At 39.7% G+C, this 14,391-nt stretch overlaps 1 protein-coding gene across 2 annotated transcripts; it reads left to right on the top strand.

Annotated features, from left to right (window-relative positions):
- Nucleotides 1-424: 424 nt before the first annotated feature.
- Nucleotides 425-8,298, top strand: abtb1 (ankyrin repeat and BTB (POZ) domain containing 1). 2 transcript variants are annotated; one of them, XM_070909815.1, is made up of 12 exons: nt 425-615; nt 1,667-1,729; nt 1,819-1,874; nt 2,093-2,237; nt 2,398-2,557; nt 2,705-2,750; nt 3,758-3,874; nt 4,040-4,152; nt 4,245-4,343; nt 4,484-4,651; nt 5,762-5,962; nt 7,079-8,298. In XM_070909815.1, exons 1-12 carry the CDS (start codon nt 560-562, stop codon nt 7,283-7,285), a joined length of 1,431 nt encoding a protein of 476 aa, XP_070765916.1. In that variant the 5' UTR covers nt 425-559; the 3' UTR covers nt 7,286-8,298. The 2 variants fall into 2 exon arrangements, with proteins under 2 accessions (XP_070765916.1, XP_070765915.1); XM_070909814.1 differs by having other exon boundaries at nt 437-567.
- Nucleotides 8,299-14,391: the final 6,093 nt, after the last annotated feature.

Here is a 14,391-nt window from a genome sequence, read left to right as displayed (position 1 = left end):
TAAACTGATTAAACCAAAAGGAACAAACTCAAACAGCAATGTATGGTACGATATTTTTCATTCAGTTGTGTCGTAGCAAACGGCAAAAACGGTTGACAACACAATGACGTATGCTGCATTCAAGGGAGCCGCGTGAGCTCCGATTTTCAGGGTTCTGTAGCCGTTTACATGAGCTGCCACTCATTCAAGTTACATGTTAGCGGTTAGAAATGACAACAAATATGTGAAAATTGGGGTTAGACGGTTGTCCTTCATGTGATGTGAAAATACAGTGGTACATAACATTTTGTTGCTGGAGAATGATAAACGTGTGCCATCTTGTGTACGCGTCGTCAGTTTACGGTTATTCTGTACAACAAGTGGAGTGTAGTCACGTGACTGCTGGACCTCTCTCTGTCCAAAACTGCCCGACTAGCTTGTAAACAACTGTGCAAGAAAGTGTGACAGTCTGCAAGCAAACTTTCTCAGCGTCGACCGAGCTACACCAAATCATCGCCCACCTGTCCGGCAGACAGGCCGTCTCGATGCATTACAGAAGACCGAAAACACCGCGGGGATCATGGATGTGTACGATTTGTTTAGTAGTTGCAGAAAGGGCGACATTTGTAGAGTCAGGTAAACAACGCCACAGCTGACGTTGTTTTGGCTTGGTTTTCTTTGCCTGTGTGCTAAAAGCTGATTTAATTTATACTATACATGGCTGCTGTTGCAGCAACCTTGTTATTTTCTGTTTTCATCAGTCCTGTTCTATAAAACATACGCCTGTTAGTATTTATTAGATCTGCTCTGGACTTCCTTCTTGCAGTTAAACCCGAAGCTAACCGCATTGTTTTGCATTTAAATGGCAGGTAACGCAAACACGGAAGGCGGTGTCGCTAACATTAGCTTTGATGACCCAGTTGGTAACTTAAGTTAGCTAGGTAACGTTTGTAGGTCAGCTGCTCAGTTTCCAGATGCACCGTAACGCTAGGGAAGATACTGTACTATCTGTCCGTGTCAGGTGCTCAGAATTATGGAAACCTATATGAACAATTTAATTATTTGCTAGATTTTGACTGATGTAGCTGAGTTAAGACTGCTTTGGGACAGATTGATATGACCTGCTGATTAAGAAAAGGGAAGTAATTAACTAATCAAGTCAAGACAGGCCAAAACAATACAAGTCTAATGTACAATACCCAGGTTAACTATCCAGGTAATAGTCCCAAACTGCAAAAGTACATTTCTCCAGCGCTGCAGAATATATGATATGTCTTATCAATTTAAAATAGCAGCGTTTCAATGAATGTAGTCTACATTTATAAGTAAAAACATACTCTGTGAATGCCAATGCTTTGTTTTCACAGCCCTGATGAAAGCAGGATGCATAGAATATTAATACATAGGCGACATACACACCCCTTTGTTTTTAAAGGAGGCATCAAACAGAAGGAGGCTTGTATGCTAAATAATCCCTATGTTTGTACTATGTGTGAACAATCCATCTTTCCCATCTTGCATTTTGCCACAGAATTCAGATGTGTGTGATGCACCCATTTGATCCTCACTGAAAGTGTTTGCCTTTTTGTATATGTTGTAGTCAGTGTGTAGTCAGGTTGTGACTACGTAGCCTGAAGTGGCTCACTACATCACTGGAACCACTCATTTCTTTTCTTTTCTCTTGAAGATACCTTGTTGAACAAAGAGATGTGGACCTCAATGTAAGAGATAAATGGGACAGCACCCCGTTGTAAGTACAATTTAGGCAAGTAGTTCTCTGGCTAACACAGCAGTATTATTACCCTAACAAATTAAAATGTGAACGCTGTTGTTCTTTAGGTATTATGCTTGTCTCTGCGGTCATGAGGAGCTGGTCCAGTACCTGTTGGCTAGTGGTAAGGCTGCTGTTACATTTTTGTTTGTTAATGAACGCAAACGTAATAAAAGAGTGTAACAGAGTATTTCTGCACGGTAGTATTGCTACTTTTACTTAAGTAAGTGATCTGAGTACTTCTTCCACCACTGGGTAAAACTATAGTATGATGTCATTATAATCACACTGAAATGTTTTGTACTATAATCGTACTTTTTTTCCCCTTTGCTTTGCTTTCAGGTGCCAAGTGTGAAGCCAACACGTTTGATGGTGAAAGGTGTATGTATGGCTCTCTGAATGACTCTGTTCGACGCCTGCTCAAAGACTATAAGTGTGTCAGCGTCCGCGCCATGCAGCGGGATGATTATAACTACTTTCTGCACATGTAAGTGTCGAGTGCCTGTTGGCCATTCGTGTAAATTGTCTAATTTTAAGTAGTTCATTCTCCTAAGCTGGTTTAGTAGTTTACAGGGAAAAGAAACGGGAAACTGAGGAGAAAGAGGCATACCTCAATCGAATCCAAACTATGTGTGTTTTTGCTTTAGGTTACTGGAGCAGGGTCAAAACAATGATGTCAAGTTCCTTGTCCATGGGCAAATATTTACGGCCCACCGATGTGTTCTCAGTGCACGCTCAGAGTACTTCACTGACATGTTTGAGACCAAATGGAAAGGGAAGAACTTGATCACCCTCAAACACCCTTTGGTAGATAAAATTATATTTTCCAGTTAATTCATTCTGTGTTGCTGTGTGTTGTTGGCTTTGATATTAGATCGTAGTGTCTAATATACAACAATACAGGCATATTGTGTCCATCTATATCTGTATGAATAAAAGCGGTTTTGATTTCAGGTCAATCCTGCAGCCTTTGGAGCCATCCTGCAATATTTCTACACAGGTGGGTGTGTATGAGAGCTGCGAACATTCAGAGTTTAAATATATCAGTAACAAAGATTTACCCTTCTGGATTAATTGGAAATCCAACGAAAATGAACAATGAACAATATTGCCCAAAAATAATCTCATCAGAAAACCGGAAAAGTGTATACGCTGGGCCTGTTCATTTATTTTCTGGTTTTCTGATTTGATTTGCCAAATAAATGGTATTTTGCTATATATTCTGCTCTTCATATCGTTATATCACAATGTCAAATCAGAAAAGAAGGAAATTTAATTCCTTCCTTTAAAGGATTGGTTTACAATTTTCAATTTTCAATTTTCAATTTACAAGTCTCTGTTCCAACAATAGTCAGGTGCCCATATGAACATTGAAACAGGTTTTATCTGCTGTAACTGTTCCTTATGTTCAAAGATTGTTCCCTTCCTGACTTTAAATGTAAATGATGGGTGACAAAATTCACAGTCTTTGTTCTGTGCAAAAATACAGTCCAGTTTACCTGAAGCTAATACAAGGCTTCAGCCTTCTGAGTTAGACAAATCAAGTGGGTATCTTCCAAAGTTGCAGTCTTTTTAGTACCAAATTCCTGCTTTTTGTGACGGTCCCTCCACTAGAGTGGAGCACGGAAACACTGTCTAAGAAATACAAAGAGGGAAATTTGCATTAAGGAGATTGTAACCTTGGAACATCCACACTTAATTTGATTAACTCAGGACTGGACTGCTGTAGCTTCATATTAACTGAAGCTGAACTTTGGAATCTATTTTTGCACAAAACAAGCACTGTAGATGGTCCCATATCACTTATAATGGAAGCATGTTAGGAAGGGAACTCTTCACAACCATTATCTTTCAAGACAGACTTGAGAAAAATCTGAGCCATTTAAACCCGAAGTAGAAAGAAAAGGGTACAGTATGGGTATGTGTAGCCCTGTCAAGGAAGAAATTAATAGAATTAAAAAGGTGAGTGTGACCCATTTTAATCCATTTCTTTTCTTAATGTCACAGGACGAATGGATATTGATATTAGCCTCGTTGAGGACTCCAGACGACTTGCTAAACAGTGCAAAATGGCAGATCTCATAGAAGAGCTGGACAATAAATGCAAACAGGTGTATGAATTTGGTAAGAACGTGGTCTTGGTTCACGTTTTCGAAATAGTCTCAAAATACCAAAACATGTCTCATTAAACTCTTGACCCTTTTTCCCGTAGCTTGGGTTGACTTTTTTCCCTCCCACATGAATGATGTCTGTCTTGCCTCCTTTTTTCTTACTTTCTTCATACTGAAGTGTTCAACAAGCCAGGAGTCTGTGTGAAAGTCCTCAGCCTGGAGCCCAACAGCTGTCAGCTTCGGGAGGAGATGGCTCAGTTAGCAGACTGTGCACTTCCCACTGAACTGAGAGTGAGGACACTAGTAACCAACACTATAGCTGCTACCATAACAGTTTTAATGGGCCTATTTTGAATTAGATGTTTTCTGTTAATTCTCCCCAGGTTGGATTTGATGAACTTCCCTTTAACAGAGTCGACCGCTTCCCTACATATCCTGACATCTGCTTCAGAGTGGATGGTTACAATTTCTTGTGTCATAAGGTACAAACTACGAAGCTCACACAACATTCCTCAGTCACATTACAGACCCCCACGCCCTTCCTAGATCCTGTCACTCAAATGAATATTAGAGTTTAATTATGTGTGTGTGTGTGTGTGTGTGTGTGTGTGTGTGTGTCCAGGTGTTTTTCTGTGGACGTAGTGATTATTTTAAAGCATTACTGGAGGACCACTTCAGTGAAGGAGAGCAGCTGCAGTCCCAGCCCAGCACCCCAGTGATTACTTTACACAACATTGCCCATGAAATATTTATCCACGTCATGTATTACATCTACACGGATGACACAGAGGTTAGTGCACAATTTCTGTCTAAAAATTATTTTGTGGAACTGTTTATCAGGGATGCAAATTAGTAATTCAGTGAGAAAATTGGAAACAGTTGCTCGTCAGTCTTAAAAAAGGAAGCTTCACCTTTATGGACCAATTAGTGGCTGACAAACTAGTTTGCCACTGCTAGGCATGAGCCTGTAAAAAAGGAAAACAGTGTGTGTAGGTACACGGGTGTCATAAATATGCGGTTTAACTGCAGATTCTTTTTAACATATCCTAAAATTATTTGATAATAATACTCACCAAGCTCTTTCTGTTGTATTCCATATTAAAAATGTACTACATTTACGCTTTAAACTGAAGTTAAACTTAAAGCAGCTATAATCAATAATATTTTTATATTAACAATGGATCTAGTGACTACACCTGACTTTATAGCGTCTTTTCAGCTCATTGTTTTGGTTTTCCGGCCCACAACCTAACTGTTTCAATTCAGTCCCACCGCTCTCATAGCAGTGTTTTCGGCCGCAGCAAAGTTAGCCTCTAGCTGGTGAACATAGTGCAGCATTTAGCAGCTGAGGAGCCAGATGTTTCCCTCAGGAGTCAGTTGAGACCAAAGCAGAGCTAAAATGAGGGTGAAAATTTGACTTGGATTCATCAGGTGACCAGAAACACGATCTTAAATGAATGCTCATGTTGCTCTGTGTCTGCTGGATGTATAAGTAGGCAACGGATTGCTAATGGGTTCGCCATAACAACTTAAAAGGTGATAATGTGTCAATGTTGTGTTTTCAGCTTGTTTCCTCAGTTATTGCTGGTTTAAAATATAAAACATTGAATGCACCCCCTCCAATAACCCTTTTACCACAGGATCAATGAAATGTGGTTGCATTGATAACATCTATGGAGAAACAAGTTTATTTTTAGTCAGTGTTCAGCTGTTTACAAAGCAAAGAACAGTATGGAATAACTTTTGTACAGCCTTGAAAAAGAATAAACTGGTAACATCAGAGGTCATTTTGAGGGTAAAGAGAGCAGAGCACATGCAAACCCCTTAAACAACAAAGGTAATGTTATTTGAATATTCATCGTTATTATCTGACAGCTGACTGGATCTTTTTTATGTCCAGCTCACAACAGAGAACGTGTTTGACGTGCTGTGTGTGGCTGACATGTATCTGCTGCCGGGCCTGAAGCGTCTTTGCGGGAAGACGCTCGCTAAGACTATATGTGAGGACAACGTTCTGTACATGTGGAAGACGGCAAAGCTTTTCCGTCTCTCTCGGCTGGAGGATTACTGCACAGAGTTCATGGCCAAGATCATTGATCGGGTGGGTGTCTGTGTCTCTGTGTTGACATAGGAGTAGGCTTTATTTTGGCCGGATAACAATTGTATGAGCAGAGTGTATGGGATATTGCAGCTGGTGGCTGAAGTGCACACAACACTTCAAATGCATGCCTTTTTTACTGTATATGTTCAATTATTGGAGTTTACGTTAAATATGAAGCTAGAGCCAGCAGGCGATTAGCTTAGCTTAGCGTGAATACTGGAAACAGGAAAAGTTGCTGGACATGGCCAAGAATAGCTTCAGCACGTAACTCCCCATAAAGCTACAATTTGTTGTTTTTACATTTCGGTTTTTGTACTGATTAAACAAGATTTAATGTGTAAATGAGTGAGCTTTAGAGTTGCTTCTCACCTTTGGACAGAGCCAGGCTAGCTGTTTCCCCCAGTTTCCAGTCTTTATGCTAAGCTAACCACGTCCTAGCTCTTGCTTCATATTTAGCATACAGACATGAGAGGTATCGATCTTCTCATCTCACTCTCGGCAAGAAAGCAAATAAGCGTATTTACCAAAATTCCCGTAGAGATATCTAGCTCCTAAAAGTGACATTTCTGCTGTTAGTTCTAACTTGTGTATAACTCCATCACAACTCGTGTCATATCAAAACCATAATTACAAAGTGATTTACAAAAAGCAGCATAAAGAGCAAGCCAAAAAACAGTAAAAAGACTCAAAAGAGGAAGTTAAGATCACAAGTCACAAGAACCTGAGTTTGCAAAAGTAAAATTATTTAAACACCAGGAATGAAAGATAGGAATACAACAAAAGTTCAAATAGTAAATGCAGACAATAGCATGTGATGTAAAATCTATCTTTTAGTAAATATTTTACTGTCATTATTGGTACTTTGGTGATGTTGATGGTACTTGACTGCCCCTCGTACATCTGTCTTCGTCATTATACCAAAAATCAGTGTAAAGACAGACCTCTGAGGCCATATAATAATTTAATAATATATATATAATAGTTGTGTCTGGGAGCTACATGATCCTAGACACAACAAGCCGAGGTCGATGACGTGGATGTTCTGGTCAGCCACGCTCAGTTCCCCCGTCAGGATAAATTCACACCTGAGTTACCCGTCTAACCCATCTGTCACAGCTGGTGGAGCAGGTCGAGTTTGCCGAGATCATCAAAGAGGACGCAGAGTCTTTGGAGGAGCGACACGAGACCGACTCTGTCCCCCTGGTGGACGACATCCGCTACCACATCGCCAGCAATGTGCAGACTTACAGCGCCATCGAGGAGGCCAATCAGAAGCTGGAGGCCCTGGAGGAGCTGCTCTGCAGCATTAATATTGACTGCTGAGGCGTCAGCAGGTTGTGGTTCGTGGCTGCAGCTGCTGCTGAGTTTTAAGTTTTTAAGGTGGAGGCTTTGGGAGGAGATTTATGAGAAAAACATATGCGTGTGTATGTTTATTTACAGTATATTGCACAGAATATATATTTTCAAAAGATGTTTTGATGTTACAGGGGCATATTCAGAGAAAGCTGTCTATGTTGGCTGTTAAATGTTTCTTTGAGTGATACTCATGCCAAATGTGAGAAAAGATATTTGGTATGAAAAATCACATTGTTCAGTTCTGCAAGAAGGGTTTTGAGGAAATTGTGGATTACATATTTATAACAGAATATCTTTGAATTGCACTTGCATGATTTTATTTTTGGCATTATTTGCAGCTGCTAGAATTTAAACAAGCTTGTTATTTAGCTCTTTTAAAATGTAGTTTGGCCCCAACATAGTTCAGCAACAGCACTCATATTGAACTCCATGAAATTTTATTTGTATGCTAGAAGGAAGCCAAAAGGGTGCATGCCATTCACTGCACTTAATAACTATGAGTAAAACAGTAGAGTATATGTTCACTCATCCAGAAAATATTTGTAATCTTTAAGTCCTTATTTGAAGTTACATAGAATATAATGATATGATGTGTGTCATGCGCAGAAGCATGCAACTTTTATTTTGGATTTGATTGGACTTGGCTGCTGTAGTTCACCTCACTATTCAACCAGTGACATTCCTCAACCATGAATACTGACACGTATCCACCTCTAACATATTCCTGCCCTTTGTTTTAACCTAAAATGGAAAAAACATATTTCCTGCTGTCGTGTATGACAGCAAACCTCTCTTGCCAGTGTGTGCATTAGAAAATAAAGCTCTTACTAAACTGTTTGCATGTAAAATCCACCATCAACACAGGGAAATATTTAGATTTTTTTTTTTCAAAATGGTATGATCATCCATTTCTCAGTTCAGATTAATAAATAATTACTCTTGGTTCCTGCAATTAAACGTGGTATTGCAAACATGTCCAACACATTGAAGTTGTCCCATTTCTAATGATCTGTGTCATTGTGGCTTAATGAAATTGAATTGCTTTTACTTCTATAACTCCAGACTGAAATATCTCTACAACTATTGGATGGATTGCCATAAAATTTGGTTCTGACATTCATGCCTCTCACAAGATCATCTTTCATCACTGTGACGATCCTCTGACTTTTCATCTAGCGCCATCATCTGGTAACAATTTCAGAAAAAAGAAAGCTTATTAAAAAATATATAAAAATGATTTGATTTTAAAATATACAGATACAGTTGTATGAATCAGAGGAAGACTTTCCATGAATTTACATTTCAAGATCAAGGTTCGGAAGGCACCTAAAGATGGCGCCATTTCTCCGCTTATCACCACTGCGGTCGTGGTGAGTTGCCCCTCACCACAGAGAATGGCTGCTTCTTAGAAGAAACACACCTCTTCATGCATTGCGGGGAGCAAATAAATCCGTCATCCGCGTCTCTGAATTCATGGGAACATTTTATGAATGGGGCTGTTAGACAGTTGTCCATTTTTCAAATCACTCATTCATCACAAGTCCACAAAGGTGTGAAGAAGGACAGTAAATAGTGAGGCACAACGTGATTTATATGTGTGTGTATGTGTGCGTCAGTGTACTTGCTCCATAGCTTATAATTGCTGTCCCTGTGGGCTCCATCACTCTCATTTCAAAGAGTCTTGGAGGTGAAGACAAAGCTGTACGTCACCTTAATGGAGCCCTGAGGTTCAGAACAGTGGGTAAGCTCAAAATCCCAACAGGGAGTAAACTGTGGAGCAGAGCTACTGTTAGAGCACATTAAAGTGCAGTTCAACCGAAACACTGAGGCCATCCTTTAGACAACAAAATCCTTGGCTGCCAGCCCAGCGTCTTGAAGGCTTACATGTTGAAAAAGACAAGAATAAACAACACAATTAGTTATTACCCCAGCAAGCTTCCTTTACAAATGTTTTATGGTTGTTGCTAAGCAACTCGGTGTGGTTTCGGTCTTGGGTGGGAAAGTGCAGTTTAATGGGTTTCAGGTTGACATCACACTGGATGCACGGACAAGTGGATATTTATGCTCTGTACAGGAAGAGGTTATATTTCTCATCATTTTATTCAATTTCCATGGAGACTGTGTTTACAAGTCAAACCAGCCTCTTTGTGGTAGCAGCTTGGTGCCTCAGTTAGTTCCCATTCAACATCTCTACACCTCCACTCAGGCCCCAAGTCAGAGCGGGACAGGGTGAAGACTGTCGGTTAAATTTGACCTTAAAATGTCAGTTTACACTAAGGCTTTAGCCATGTTACCAGCATGGCTCGAAGGATGCCATTGTTAGTCGTTGTCCAAACTGAAATATCTCAACAACTACTGGACAGATTGAGATGAAATGTTGTGCAGACATTCATGGTCCCCAGAGGATGAAGCCTAATTACTTTGGTGATCCCCTGATTTGACCTCTGGCACCACCAGCAGGTTGAAGTCTTTGGCTTTTATTGAAATATTTCTACAACTATTCAATGGATTGCCTAAGAAATTGGTGAGGATATCCAGGGTGCCCAGAGGATGAACCTGAGTGACTTTGATGATCCCATGACTTTCCACCAGTGCCATCAGCAGGCTGAAGTTTTCACTTATCCTGGGAAATATCTCAACATCTACTGGATGGAATGGCACTAAATTTGGTATGGACATTTGTGGTCCCCAGAGAATGAATCCTAATGACTTTGGGGATCCCCTGACCTTTTCACATTTGTTTTTGAGAGGAATATCTCAACAACTATTGGATGGATTGCCATGAAATTTGGTGCACACAATCATGTCCCCCTCATGATGATTTGTAATAACTTTGACGTTCCTCTTTGTTCATTGTTCCCTCCTCTTTCTAAATTTGCCTAATACTTTGGTTTATGTCCAAATAACTGCTAATAACTAATGACATTCCCATCATCCTCAGTTCATGTTTAGTGCTAATTAGCAAATGTTAGCATGCTAAACTAAGATGTGTTAGCATTTAGGTCAAAGCACTGCTGTGCCTAAATACAGCCTCACAGAGCCACTACGCTTAGTCTTGTTTTCCCCACCTTGATTGCTCAACTCTTTTGTTGTCAGTTAACATCTAAATCTATTTAGATCTTGTGGTCATTTGTGTCTTGGCTCAGTGGCAAAAACACTCTTTGCAGTCTGTCAAGCAATTCATCAGAGTGTCCCTTTGCCCTTTGTGATACTATTTTCTTTAATAGTTGAAGTTAATTAATGCTAATTGTCATTCTTAGCTGGCATGAAACCAAACTCTAATGTGATCTGTGGCCAAATAACAATTTCCTTTTCAAGTCGATTGCAACTCACTGGTGTGCGTTCAGTTTGAATATCCTCAAGCTGCAGCCTCCTTTACAGAAGACACTTGTTTTGTTTTATTTTTTCTCTGTCCAAGATATGACTCATACATCTGTCATGTGTCCAGCACAGTCCTAAAAAAAACATTTTTTGCCCTGATGATTTCCATGTGTTTTTGCAGAAAAAAAAATCTTCAAGAGGGCAGCAAAGGGTAAAATCTCAATGAGACACCACATGACTCATTGAGACTTCACTGTGACTTCTGTCTCCTTGTGCAGAAATCTGCCAGGGCAGAAATCTACCAGACAAATGGAGAAACAGCTGTTTTCTGCTTGTTTCTTTAATCTCATAACAATAAAGGCTATTTTCTGTCTAGGTGTTAGTTTGACTCCTGGGTGTGCAGTGTAATAAAGTCACCTCTTACTGCAGTGAAAGAGAAGAAAGATCACCAGTATAAGGTTTGATTTACAATAAATAATAATATAGCACCAGATTTACCTCTGGTCCTACTGTTGTCTTTTTCCTTGTTCTTTTGAGCATTTTACATCCAAAATCTATCTGGTCCTCCATTCAAACTTATTCCGGTTTCTTTCATTTAGGCTTTGCTGTTTCATTATCAGTTTTCTTTACTTCAGGTGCTGTTTGGATGACGTGTACAGAACATGCAGGGCTGTGGCATTCATACCATCTGTCTGTCTGTCTTTCCAGGAACAAACATGCTAATCTCAACCATGACGTTCCTCTATATGTGGCTCACATGAAGGATTCATTACATTTGGAACAGATGGAGAAGGCTGCAGGTGGTCGAACGTAAAGCTGATGACATGAGCTGTGTTGCAAGGAAGATGTAGTATGTGTTGTTAGGTTGTAGTGGTATTTCCCTTTTATTTTTCTGTTTCAATACTTTTCAGAGGTAAATATTGTACTTTTTACTCTACTACATTTATTATACAGCTATAGTACTAGTTACTTTGCAGCAAATTGAGTGAAAAGGGCTCAAAATACGAAAACAACAAACATAAATGCCATTATATGTGTACAGTACAGTGTAATGGGGTATTTATTATATTGTGGTATTTCTACCACATCGTCTACGATTATAAAATCAACTTTAACTTCGACATCTGTCTTAAAGGTGTTAGCCATAACTGTGTCGGACAGACCTGCACATTTGCGACCTTGTGGCTGTGTATTGATATGTCCTCCCAGGCGACGGAAGACATAACTCACTGCTGCTGTCACTGCCAATATCCTAATTTGTTATTAGTTAGGGATTACCACCTGAGAGAGAGAGAGTGGTAAGCCCATACTTACCCAGAGACTGACCTGAAAAGCTGTGGCTCTCTCTGCAACTACCTCACTCCATCTTACACCCCTCTTTTCCTTCTCCATGGTTGAACATGCTTTGTATGATACTGACAACATATAGATGCATTATTTTTGGCCGTGTACTGTAGTTTTAGTCTGAGTTGGCACCACAGAAAGCCTGCGTTTACATTTCATTAGACAGACTTAGGACTTGGGCCAGTGTTGTGTAGTCCCAGCCAGCCATTATGTAAGAAATAGCACAGTAAAGACGACACACGCACTAAATTGAACGATAGGTTCCCGCCAAGAAGATCTCTTTATAGGATTGTCTTGAAATGAGAAGGGGTTCAGCAGCCGGCCTCTTTCCCCCACGTTTCCACTGTCATGTCCTGCAAATACTGGGCTGAGGATGCCTATAAAGTTTCATAAACACTGATTGCAGCTCAAGCTTATCAACCAGCTCTGCGTGGAGGCTCCTCTTGGAAGTGTGTGACAGTCAGATGCTTACACTTAACATAGCCACGGTAATATGGGATTAAGCTTTACATGCTCCCTCAAAGTCTTAGCAGCCAGGACACAGACAAGCAAGCGAGCAGTGGTCTTATTAGTCAGCTTTGTCAAAGACGGCAGGCTCTCTGAGAAAGCTGAGTAAATATATCTGGCCAATGCAACATCACAGGAACAATGCATCCTGTACTGCAGCGCAGGTCATTTTTTGTGGTTTTATTTTTCCAATACGTGTTCAAGTGTTCATTTCATCCTTCATCATGTGTCTATCTTGTTTGTGTGTTGGTGTATAGTGCAATGTAACGCTCCACCGGAGGTGAGTCACAAGGTTGCCAGTAGAGAACACGGCCAGCTCTGCAGATAGATACAAACAGCGTCTGCATGTGAGGCAGGATTACACTGTTACCATGTGACTGGTCTGTCCTTAGACAGACCTCTAACAAAAGACAGGCTAAATCTATCCAGGACAACAACCTCTGGCCTCAAACTCTTCAAATGTAAACAATCAGGTGGACCTCTGTGAATAAATGCATCAAACCTGCTGCGAGGATGACCAATCATGACCTTAGAATCATGAGGTCCTTAAAAAAGTTGAAAGTTTAGTCTTACTTTGATTAATTACTGAAGGGAGTTATAATATCAGATATTTGGGCACAGACAACAATTTATCAACATTAAGATTTTCACTGACAGATTTGAATTGATAATACAGTTCATTAAGTTTTACTAAGAATGCAATTGAAAACAATGAAAAAAAGAAACATGATCATGATCATCATGGTGTTTTCCCTCCTTTTTTTTTTTTTTTTTTTTGCTGTTTTTCTTTTCTGGTCTCTTTTCTGCTCCCAAATTAGCTTCTACATTAGTCTCAGTGTCTGACTCACTGTCATCATTGTGTGTCTGCTGCTGTACACAAGTCATAAACAGGAGCAAACCCAGTATGGTAGAGTTAGCATCAGATCAAAACTGTTCAGCAATTAGCAAACTAGAAACATGCTAAATCACAGTTTCCTGCATATTAAAATATTGGCTTTCACTGATGTAATCTCTGAAAAAGTCACAGTAACTTTTACATATTAATAATGACATTAATACTTGCTAACGTAACAGTAGCACGATCAGATTAGCAAGCTGTTTGGCAATTGACACAGGTTCAAACTAGATTTAAAAAACGACTCTCAACTTATATCAGTGTCCTCCATAAAATCATCATCTTTGCTTTGCAGGTAGAACCAAGTTAGAGATACAACGTTTTCTTTTTTCTAATTTAAGGGGCATTAATGCTCCAAAGTCAAAATAAAGCTACACAAAATGTTGATAACTTATCATAGAACAGTTTTTTTGTAAATAACTAAAAATAGAACCTTTTAACCCTAAGGTCACAAACTGATCTCCAAACATGATTATGGCCTTATGAGAGAAAAACTAATATTATTTCTCATTAACTGTTATAAACATGACTTTATCATAATGATTAGGATGTTTACTCTGTGGGCATGCCTGCTATTGTAACTTTTATACAAGTTAGATAAAGCTTTCTCTCCCCCGTGTGTGTTCAGCTACTTTAGATTCAAGGTCGGTTTTTGTCACAGTAACAAACAGTGAGCGTCCAAAATTGCGTTTTTTTCAGTCACTTTCCTGTTTCCTGGCCATTTTGCCCTCGGGCATCAGAAAGCAGTTGTCCTGTTGACAGAGCTTTTGTTCTTTGTAGGGAGAGACCATCGCTGAAACTCAAGGGGACAGGGTGGCTTTGAAACACACTTTGCATTATAGGAGTGACATGAGATGTTGCTTTTAAGGCTAATGAGGAAACATGCAAGTAAAAGCACACGCAGCATAAAAATAAGGAACAAAAACAGCCTGTTCTTTCCTGTAGTTTGATTTCAGGGTATGTTTTTTTTCTCATAATATTGCACAATGGAATACTAGTTTAATAT

The sequence above is a fragment of the Enoplosus armatus genome, chromosome 8 (assembly GCF_043641665.1).
Source record: "Enoplosus armatus isolate fEnoArm2 chromosome 8, fEnoArm2.hap1, whole genome shotgun sequence".
NCBI lineage: Eukaryota > Metazoa > Chordata > Actinopteri > Centrarchiformes > Enoplosidae > Enoplosus > Enoplosus armatus.
This window is presented reverse-complemented; position numbering and strand designations above follow the sequence as displayed.